Source organism: Myotis lucifugus, unplaced genomic scaffold, assembly GCF_000147115.1.
Source record: "Myotis lucifugus unplaced genomic scaffold, Myoluc2.0 scaffold_33, whole genome shotgun sequence".
Classification (NCBI taxonomy): Eukaryota; Metazoa; Chordata; class Mammalia; order Chiroptera; family Vespertilionidae; genus Myotis; species Myotis lucifugus.
This window is the reverse complement of record NW_005871081.1, coordinates 3,186,703-3,198,485: the sequence shown is the minus strand read 5'-3', so window position 1 is coordinate 3,198,485 and position 11,783 is coordinate 3,186,703. Positions and strand designations below refer to the sequence as shown.

At 38.5% G+C, this 11,783-nt stretch overlaps 1 protein-coding gene across 1 annotated transcript in view; it reads left to right on the top strand.

Annotated features, from left to right (window-relative positions):
* MYO16 (myosin XVI) overlaps window positions 1-11,783 on the top strand; it is a 524,958-nt gene that overhangs the window by 152,143 nt on the left and 361,032 nt on the right. Inside the window, exons 3-4 of the mRNA XM_023752474.1 lie at window positions 2,197-2,267; window positions 11,052-11,195. Of these exons, the coding sequence (XP_023608242.1) occupies window positions 2,197-2,267; window positions 11,052-11,195 (215 nt within the window). The remainder of the gene's footprint in view (window positions 1-2,196; window positions 2,268-11,051; window positions 11,196-11,783) is intronic.

The following is an 11,783-nucleotide window of genomic DNA, read 5'->3' as shown; positions in this document are numbered from 1 at the left end:
CCAGCTGGCCCCTACCCATGCACCAGGCCTCTATCCTATATAATAAAAGGGTAATATTCAAATTGACCCTACAGCAGAACGACTGGGAATGACTGGTCACTATGATGCACACTGACCACCAGGGGGCAGACGCTCAATGCAGGAGCTGCCCCCTGTTGGTCAGTGCGCTCCACAGGGGGAGCTCTGCTCAGCCACAAGCCAGGCTGACGGCTGCCAGCACAGCGGTGGTGGCGGGAGCCTCTCCTGCCTCCTCAGCAGCACTAAGGGTGTCCGACTGCAGCTAGGCCTGCTCCCTGCTGGCAAGTGGACATCCCCCGAGGGCTGCCGGGCTGCCAGAGGGATACCTCACTGCCAGCTGAGGCCCGATCCCCTGGGGAGCGGGCCTAAGTCAGCAGGTGGTCATTCCCCGAGGGATCCCAGACTGCGAGAGGGCACAGGCTGGGCTGAGGGACCCCCTCAAGTGCACAAATTTTTGTGCACTGGGCCACTAGTAAATAAATAATGTTCTGACATACTTCATTGGTTCACTTTAATCTTACTCAGGGCTCAGCAAAGTTTTTCTGTAAAGGGCTAGATAGTAAATATTTTAAACTTTAGGGGCTATGCAGAATCTATGGTGCACAGTATTCTTGAATTTTTTTTATTGCTTTTTATTTCTTATGTATCCTTTAAAAATGTAAAAGTCACTCTTCGCTCAAATGCTGTACAAAAACCGGCCAGGGCTGGATCTAGCCTGCTGCCTATGCTCATAGTTTCGGACCTCTGGCTCTTACCCTTTAATGTCAATGAAAATATCAACCAGACATCAAGGATACAATCATTAATTGTACCCATGGATTGCCTGTGGATCCAAGAGTTCAGTAAAATTTTAAAAAAACCATGAACATTTTGTGAGAATCAGTTGGCTATGTGGAATTTATAATAATTATTATTGTATATTTAATTAATGTTTTAAAATGTGAACTACACAGCCTTTATATCAGTAACATGTGTAATACATTCATAAACATATATTTGTCTATCCATCTATCTTTCCCTCCATCCATCCATTTATCTCCACATCTAGACATCTATATCTTCATTTCCATCTGTCCTTGAGCATTCACAGCACATTGCTATGGTCCACCCTGCTTCTGTGGAGATTACCGTCAATGTTCTGCACTTTATAAACTGGATTCCCTGGACATGGTGGCTCAGCCCCACCTTGGCAGTTAGTGCTGCCTTAGATCCCTCTCTCTGCAATCCCATTAAGCCACAGCTGGGTAGTCCATTCTTTAAACCCAGCAGCAAAGCCATGCACCCTCACTGCAGCCACCCCTCTGGAATGATCCTGAATCTACATTTAAACAGAAAGTGAGAGCAAGAGACCCTCTCTAGCCTTTGTTGAACCCTCTCTTATGTCTTAGCTCATGCTGCTGTGGACTGGGGGGATTATACAACAGTTATTTATCACAATTTGGAGGCTGGGAAGTCCAAGATCAAGGCTCCAATAGATATGGCCCCTGGTGAGACCAGTCTTCTGGTTTACAGATGGATGCCCTCTCCTCTGTCCTCACGTGGCCAGAGAGGGAGCTCTCACCTCTTCATCTCCTTGTGAGGGCACTAATCCCATCATGGTGACTCCACTCTCCATACATAGTTATTGGCAACATGGGGGTGTGGATGATCTTAGCCTTGATCTCTAATGACACATCTTTGCTCTTCGTGATCTTCCCCAATTCTTCCATTGCTGCCTTCCAAGTCTCAGCCGTCTCTTAATTTCTTGGCTCTCATCTCCATTTGAACTGATGACTGAAACAAGATGACCAAAATCTTTAAACCTTTCAATGTCTTCAGTGTCTGTGACACAGTTTTGTATGGCTTCTGTAGTCATGATTTTTGTCTTCTTGATGTTCAGATGCAGTCTTGCTTAGCATTTTCTTCTTTCACTTTAATCAGAAGTTGTTCAAGTCATTGCTACTTTCTTCCAGTAAGAAGGTGCCACCAGCATATCTTAGGTTATTACGATTTCTTCCAAGGCTTTACCTTCCAAGGACCCTGCCTTCCTGGACTTTTCTAATGACGGAGAAGGAAGATACCCAAGTCAGCAAGTTGATGTACCATGTGATGTCTGGTTACAGTTGTTCCTGTAACTTTTAGGTCAGTGTGTGGAAGAAAGATGTATTGTAATTCTCTTCTCCTCTTTCATTCTTTCAGCGCTTCGGCTGTTGAAGGAGGGGGTGGACCCCCACACTCCCGTTTCCTCAGGAGGGTCCTTGCTCCATCTGGTAAGAACTGTGATGACCAATATAAGTGTGGGTGACACCAAAGACAAGGAGACTCAATTATGGGGTCAAAACTCAGTAGCAAGATGTACATCTGACAGATAATCAGAAAAAGGATGTTTCAAATTAAAAGTATTTGATAATAAATTTATATTTATGAATTACTTGCATTATAGTTTGTAAATAATACTTAGCAAATGGACTCAGAGTCTTTGCCTTAAAGAAGATGCTTTTGTAAATGAATAGTATTCAACAAATAAGCAAGAGAATATTGTATCAATTACAGAGTATTAGGCAATATTTTGTTACATCTATTAGTTGTTTTTGTTGCTCCAAATAACAATACTTTGCTTGTGGCCCAGCTCATATACATGTAAATAAAACTAACTTTCGTTCTTTTGGAAACAAAATGAGGAGATTAAAGTGATAAGCTAGATGGGAAACACTTTATTAATTCTTGAGTCAATGCAAATATATTGCATTTGTATACTGTTACACATAGATGAAGGGGGAAGACAGACCTGAAATACATGTAAGAAAACCCGGTGATGCCAGAAGGAACATCGTTCTCAGGGCTGAGCCTCCTTTTCCCGGGGTACTGAGTAAATAAAAACAAATGAAAAATTGCAGGTTGCCAGAAAGACAAAATTGCAGGGTTTCAAAATGACTTAAATACTGAAAAAGGCAATTTAACCATCTAAAATGTCAAGTGTGAGTAGGTTGCTCTGCAGCTTGCCCTATGTTTTAGGCATTCCACATTACAGCACCTCAGCTCTAATTATGTATTCTAGGGTCAAGGTCTTTGAGAAAAAGGCAGCCTATGTTTGTGTGAGGCAACAGGATAAGCTGTGGAAATCTTTGTGATTTTTCCAGTTTTGTTTATTTAACTCAGTTATTATTCAGTGAGTGCTTGACTCTTAGGGTAGATTTTTGTAGGACATTTCTCTTGGAAGTGCCACAAGAACTTTTATGTTGGAGATTAACCATTTCCACTATATTGCAGATGGGTATTTGAGAAAGAGGTTTTAATGTTTGTTTGTTTTTTCGGCATATAAAATTTAAAGTTACCATCTATACACTGAGTGGCCAGATGATTATGACCAGCCAGATTATTATGACCACCCCATCAGTACTTCATTGACACTTCCAAAAATATTGAATATTGAAAACTTCCTAAGCAAATACTCTCAAGGTTTTATTATTATTACTAGAGGCCCTGTGCATGAAATTCATGCACTGTTGGGGTCCCTCTGCCTGGCTGGCAATTGGGGCCAATCAGGGCCATCTTGCCCAGTCCTGATTGGAGCCGATTGGAGCTGGTGGCTGGGGAGGGACCGAGGGAGGGGCTGTGAAAGGGCTCCAGGGCATGTCCGGCCCCGTCTAGCCCATTCCCAATCAGCCAGACCCCAGGAGCAAGCTAACCTACTGGTCGGAGCATCTGCCCCCTGGTGGTCAGTGCACATCATAGTGACTGGTCGGTCAACCGCTCAGACACTTAGCATATTAGGCTTTTATATATATAGATTATTTGCATAACTAATTCACTTCATTGTACTGATGGGGTGGTCATACTAATCTGGCCGGTCATAATAATCTGGCCACTCAGTGTATTTTTAATAAATACATCTGAATTTGCCTGTTTACTTATCCTTCGCTAAATAATTCATGTATCAAACCTAAAGCAGGTATCAGATACTGTTATAGACAGAAGGGAAATAATGTCAACAAGTAACAATATAAGAAACCAGAAATTTAGTCTCATGAGAGCAATATAGATGGAAACTCAGATTTAACTCTTTAAAATAGTATGATATTTATGGAGTTGAAAACTGAATCCCAGAAGCTTTGCTAAAATGCTATCCAGGGTTTTTTGTTATGGCCTTAAATAAATGAGCTATCGAAGAGCTCCTGATGGTAACAAAACCTTCTTGAATGGAGTGTGAAAGCAAATTCTTTTCATTCCGCTCTTTGACAGCAGAAGGCCTTAGTGAAGCTTAAGTGGAATACATTAGAAGTAAGCAATATTATTTCTTTTACCTGGGGAATTCTAGTTTTATCATAAAGACTGTGATTTAAGCAGTGGAATTTCATGCAACTATGAAAATATTGAACCACATGGTCAAGGGCAACAAAGGTAAAAATACATAACTGGTACTACATCAGTCTAAACAGTTTCTTCACAGTGAAGGAAACCATCAACAAAATAAAAAGACACCCTACTGAATGGGAGAAGTTATTCACACATGATATATCTGATAAAGACAATATAAAAAGTATATAAGGAACTCATAGAACTCAATATAAAAAAACAATCTGATTAAAGATTGTGCAGAGGATCTGAATAGACATTTCTCCAAAGAAGATGTACAGATGGACAGTAGATATGGAAATATGCTCAATGTCACTAATCATCAGGGAAATGCAAAGTGAAACTACAGTGCGATACAGCCTCACACCTGTCAGAAAGTTGTCATCAAAGAGTCCACAAAATAACAAGTGTTGGCGAGGATGTGGATAAAAGGGAGCCCCGAGGCACTGTTGGTTAGATTGTTAAGTGATGCAGCCTCTACAGAAAACAGTATGGAAATTCCTCCAAAAATTAAAATTAGAACTGCCATAGTACTCAGCAATTCCACTTCGGAATTTGAAAAGATTTATGCAAAAGCAAAAACACTAATCTGAAAGCAAAATGCAAATCAGTAAACGTGATACATCATATAAACAAATTGAGAGATAAAAATCACATAGTCATATCAATTGATGCAAAAAAAGCATTTGACAAAATCCAACACCCTTTCTTGATAAAAACTGTCAGCAAGATGGGAATAGAAGGATCATACCTCAACATAATAAAAGCCATATATGACAAACCCACAGCCAACATCATAATCATTGGGCAAAAACTAAAACCATTTCCCCTAAGAACAGGAACAAGACAGGGATACCCACTCTCACCACTCCAGTTTGACATAGTACTGGAAGTACTAGCCATTGCGATCAGACAAGAAGAAGAAATAAAAGGCATCCAAATTGGAAAAGAAGAAGTAAAACTGTCCTTATTCACAGATGACATGATACTGTACATAGAAAACCCTAAAGACTCCATCAAAAATTATTAGACTTAATAAATGTATTTGGCAATGTAGCAGGATACAAAATTAATGCGAAGAAATCTATGGCATTTCTATACACCAATAATGAAATTACAGAAAGAGAGACTAAAAAAGCAATCCCATTTACCATCGCGCCAAAAAAATTAAGATACCTAGGAATAAACTTGACTAAGGAGGTAAAAGACCTATATGCGGAAAACTACAGGACACTGAAAAAAGAGATAGAAGAAGACATAAACAGATGGAAGAACATACCATGTTCATGGATTGGTAGAATCAACATCATCAAAATGTCCATACTACCCAAAGCAATCTACACTGAGTGGCCAGATTATTATGAACGGCCAGATTATTATGAACACCCCATCAGTACAATGAAGTGAATTAGTTATGCAAATAATAGTAATAAAAAAAAACCTTGAGAGTATTTGCTTAGGAAGTTTTCAATATTCAGTATTTTTGGAAGTGTCAATGAAGTACTGATGGGGTGGTCATAATAATCCGGCCAGTCATAATAACCTGGTCACTCAGTGTGTGTGTGTGTGTGTGTGTGTGTGTGTGTGTGTATCCCTCTTTCCTCCCTCATCTATTGATCTCATTGTACTATATGTACTAATCCCTGACCTGCTTTTGATATTTACCAATGTCTTAGATATATTTGCATATCTGTCATAGCTCAGTATTTTTAAAAAAATACTTATTAAAGTTTAGTTTGCATACAATATTGATTAGTTTCCATTGTACAACACAGTGCTTCAACATTTATATACCTTACAATGTGATCACCACAGTAAGTCTAGTATCCATCTGCCACTGTGCAAAGTTATAATGATATTATTGTCTTATTCCCTATGTTGTACACTATATCTCCCTGACTTATTATTTTACAACTGGAGTATGCTCCACTTTTCACCCATCCACAAACCCCCTCCATTCTTGCAACTATTGGTTTATTCTCTGTATCAACAGTGTCTGTTTCTGTTTTGTTGTTTATTTTGTTTAGGTTCCAAATATAGGAGAAATTATATGGCACTTGTCTTTCTCTAACATATTTCACCTAGCATAATACCCTCTGGAGTCCATAGATATTGTTTCAAATAGCAAAATTCACCCTTTTTTATAGCTGAGTAATGTCTCATTGTATATATGACACATCCTATTTATCCATTCATCTGTTGATGGACACCTAGGTTTTTTCCATATCTTGGCTATTGTAAATAATGCTGTAATGAACATAGGGTTGCATATATCTTTTCAAATTTGTGGGGTTTTTTTGTTTTTGTTTTTTTTCTTTATTAAATTCGAAATTGTGCAGCACCGCCCACTCTGGAGTCGCTGACTCATGCCCTTACCCCCCTGTTGCCCTTGAAGCAGCTGTGACTGCATATAAGTCCTTTGGTTGATCTCTCCGGCACGAGGAGGCCCCTGCCGCCCTACCTCCAACACTGCATGTGCACCCTCCTCCTGTCTGGTCGATCCGTTACAGCATCCCAGTTAATTAGCATATTTCTCTCTCTCTCTCTCTCTCTCTCTCTCTCTCTCTCTCTCTTTCTATATATATATATATATATATATATATATATATATATATATATATATATATATATATAGGCTTCACTGTGTTTCTCTAAAGTATCTGGAGCTCTAAGAAGCAGAGATAATTACTACAGTAGAAGCAGTTCAACAGCTTAACATCTTTAAAACCAAGGAGTAGATACTATATTTTGAAAAGAGGCAGAATACTAGGACTCTAGAGAAAATGGCTAAAAAACTATCATTATTAAAATGGTCTAGATGTTAACAAAAATAGTCACTATGTAGAAGGTGTCCTCCCTCTGCCCTGCTCACCCAAACCAGAACATCTGGGCAGAGACCATGTAACTCCACCCTCCTTTGTTTTCCCAGAAGAGAAAGGGCAAAAGCTGCAAGGGTAAAGTCTGGTGAGGAAATTACTCAGAATTGAGGAAAATATGCCCCCCACAGAGGCTGTGTGTGGGGAATTTCTTGGGGGATGTGGGGTGGGTAACATCCATACAGGACAGTGCAACAGGAAGCAGAGAGATAAATAAAGGAGCAAGATGGAAGCAAAGAGACGATAATGAGAGAGAAAGGGGAAAGTGTGGATTTGAGGGAAACTGGGAGGTGGGATGAATAAGAGGCTTGTCAATTCAGGGCTGGCTTCCTGGTCAGGTGGTCCATGTAGTCACAGAGGGCTTTGTTCTTAGAAGGGCTTATGCTTTCTTTCATCTTCTGCTGTCATCATCATTTTGAAATGCCTAGTACATTTTGAATCAGGGGTCCCACATTTTCATTTTGTTCTGGGTCCCACAGATTTTGTTTTGCTTGGCACTTTGAGAGGTAGAGGATGGTGGCAGGAGGGGCTGGGAGCTACAGGTCCAGGCGACAGGTAGAGATAGCTGGAGGTATCAGAGTGCTGTTGAGGGTGACAGAGTGGCTCTGCAGCCATTTACTTGGTATATAAAGTGCCACTAGGAATTGGACAAAGTGATAAAGAATAGCTTAAACTGGGATAGAGATTTGCCTGCTTGAGAAAAATTCTTTTCAGGGAGAATTAAGTTTACTATCTAACAATAATATTGTAAGAATATTATAACAGCCATGTTCAACCATCGTAATCTTTCCAGACAAGTGTGATTAGAGGGTATTTATTGCTGTCAAATTATTATTCATAATCTTCTGAAATGTGAATCTAAAAACGACATTACTTGCGAGGGGCTGATATCACTTTCAACACTGGATCTAATTAACTCTTTTTTGGTAAAAGGCACTGGAAAGCCAAGCCCTGGGTATCTGAATTGTAAATGTGGACTCCCGAGGTGCAGGTTGAGGATACCTTGGCAGGCACAGGAGAAGGAGGTCACATCTTTATGGATTATGCAGGGAGCTATCAAAAAGATGGGAGTAGAATATAAATTACTTCCATGTGAATTTCCTGAAATAAATTGGATCCAGGCTCCACATTCCAAAACAGTGTATTGAGCTTTCTGACTCTGGTTCTCACCTTCTCAGTCGTTGTGCCCAAACCTACAGCTCCTGCGGGTGGGGTCATATACCGTTTGTACCATCAGGGCCTGATAGTGGTGACCCTTGTTTTGTTACACAGGATGTGGAACATCTGACAGCCAAAGATCCCAGTTCAAAACTGAAACTCATCTCTCGATCTTCCTATGTTTGATGTTACCCCAGGTGTTTTCATGCATCCCAATACTGATGCATGCTCACATCTTCCTCCATATGGAATTTGTACCATAATTTTGCATTGTACTTAGTGTGTCATCTTGAGATTAATAGGTAATGGAGAAAGATATGACTATTCTTCCATGGCTATATATTACGGTTGTGAACCATAATTCCTACATCTTATTTTGTTTGTGAAATATCAGTTGAAATATTGTGCCTATTTTTTTTAAATTGGGTTGTCTTTTAATTACTACTTTTTAAGACAATCAAGTAATAATAAAACATAAATGTATCCACATAGTTTCCATTTCCATGCTATCAATCTGTTCGGTATCAGTTTGTTTGAAGTTTTCTTGCAGCTCACTGGTGATCTATCTGTTCATTTATTTAAAGCCATTTTTCTCTGTGTATTCCATTATGTATAATTGATATTACTGTGTTCAAGTTCATTAATCTTGTCTTCTGCAACACCTAGTCAGTTGTTAATCTCATCCAGTAGTATATTTTTCATTTCGTCCATTGTATTTATTATCTCTAGAACTAAAATTTGAGCCTTTTTAATATCTTCCATGTTCAGCAGTTCCCCTAGCTTTTTAAACATATGGAATACAGTTATAATAATAGTTTTAACACTCAGATTTGTTAATTCTAATAGGCATGTCACTTCTGAATTGGTTTCCGTTAATGACTTTTTCTTCTCATCGTGTTTCCTATTTCCCTGCTTTTTTTGTATATATGGTAATTTTTTCTGGATGCTAGACATAGTCAATTCTGCTGTGTTGGGTACTGAATATCTTTGTGTTTCTGTTAATAATCTTAAGCTTTGTTTTGGAGGCAGTTAAGTTATTTGGAAACAATTTGATCATTTCAGACATTGAATTTAATATTTTTTAGGTGAGAACACAACAGCGGCTAATTTAGGGATAATATTTTCCTACCCTGGATACAAAACACATCTGGTCTCTACCCAATGCCATAAACCGGTAAATTATGAGGTTTACACTCTGGCCAATGGAACAGGCACTATGAGCTCTGAGTCCTTCCTCTGTTCAGGAGGTTTCTTCTCTGATCTTGGGAAATTTCCAGGGAAATATATACTGATCATGACTCAGCTGAGTAGTTGAGGAGGCTCCAGCAAATCTTTGACATTCTATGTGCAGCCCTTCCTTCCTGCTCCCCTGCCCTGTGCCCTGAACCCATCTCTGTCTCTCTGGACCTTCAGTTCAGTTTCCTCATGACTGCTCCTGGTCAGCCAGGATTCTCCTCTTTGTTCTGTAGCTTGGGAAGTCTCTCAAGGCAGTAACCTGGGGCAACAGCTTTCAGAGGCCATAGTTTGTTTTTATTCAGTAAGTTGAGGTGGGAAGGTAAATAATGTCCCTGTTACTCAAATGTAGTAGTCTTCCAATGAATTGGTTTTACTTGTACTATTCATTGAAAAGGTAGATATATTGGTATGACAGTACTTCTGTTTTATGTGTCCAGGTTCTATAAAAAGTGTGCATCATACAACCCAGAAATTTCACTGATAGGCATTTGACCTATTAATAGGTCTTTTTTTTTACTAATATGAATTTGTCATTGATGTCATATGATGAAAATATGGAAAAGTCTTATACAAAGGATGAATAATTTTCAGGGCCAGGCACAAAATAAATATATGGGATTCTACAAAAGTTATTAAATATTCAAGATGGCAACAGCAGGGCACTAAGCTAAGGGCAGGATGCATCTCAGCACAACTCCACAGATCATACACTAATGAAGCAAGCTGTGTATTTTAACAATAAATAGTAAGTAAGAATAAAATATGTTCCTGAAGGTTTTGATCTAGTATATAGTAGAATATCTATAAAATACAATATTATGCAATTGTTAAAATATGTTAGAAGTTCAAAGAAACTTATCACAACAATTAACTTTTACAAGATGGCATGTTGTGTAATGCCTAGTTGTCTTATGTAACTAAGCCTGGGAAAGAATATATTCATATATTCACATATATAGCGAGATGTTGACAGATAAAGATGGAAAGACTGTGAACAGTCTTGTCTGTCTTGGATGAAATAAATGGTGAAACTGTTCTTTTGTTTAGTGAGAAACTAAACATTTTTAAAGCAGAAGCATCATGTGATTAAATCTGTCTTTTAGAAAGATAATTCTGATAAATGGTCCAAGATTTTCTAATACGACTGTTTGTAAATGAAGAGCACCAAAGCAGTGAAATATTTTTTCTCTTTATACTATCTGCACCTTCTTTCTTCCCACTGCTCACAGACTCAATTTCCCCTGACGTCTCAATTTCCCCTCTTCTCCTGTAGGTTAGTTGAGAAACATGAATACATTCTTTCCCAGGTTAGATCCACCTCTAAACTTCCAAAATTGACATTGGAGTTTTCTACCCATTGAAATTTGGAATAAACTGTATCATAACTTGTTAAAATATTATACTTTCATTTTTTCCCCTTTCCTTTAGTGTGCTCGTTATGATAACGCCTTCATTGCAGAGATCCTCATTGACAAAGGGGTCAATGTCAATCACCAGGATGAAGACTTTTGGACGCCAATGCACATTGCCTGTGCATGTGATAATCCTGATATTGTCCTGCTCCTCGTATTAGTAAGTAAAGCAATTACATTTATAACCATTTGAAGATTTGATGGCATATGAAAAGCTACATATTTCTCTAGTTCTATTTCACAATATGTATACTTCAACAGAGAGAAAAATGTGTGCATATGTCATGACTTATTTGCCTGTAATTACAAGATAGAGACTAAGGTTGTGGGTTACATAATTTGTAAAACCAATTGTGTAGATGTCATATCAGGCTCTACTCTTCTTTCTTTTTTCTTGGTTATTATATACCTTAATACTTCACAAGTCAGTCCTAACTAAAATGGTTTGATAATTGTAATTTTTCAATTCTTTCTTTTAATTTTTAGTCAACTAGGCATACAATAATGAAATATGGCTTGCATTGAGTCTTGTTCTCTTGTTCACATCTAATAAAGAAGTGTCTATAACATTTATTTGTATGAAAATTTTAAGTATAAAAATTATTGGAGTTATTTGTTGTTTTCAATTATGGCTTAGCCAGTGGTTCTCAGCTTTCTGGCCCTTTAAATACAGTTCCTCATGTTGTGACCCAACCATAAAATTATTTTCGTTGTTGCCAGAGCCGGTTTGGCTCAGTGGATAGAGCGT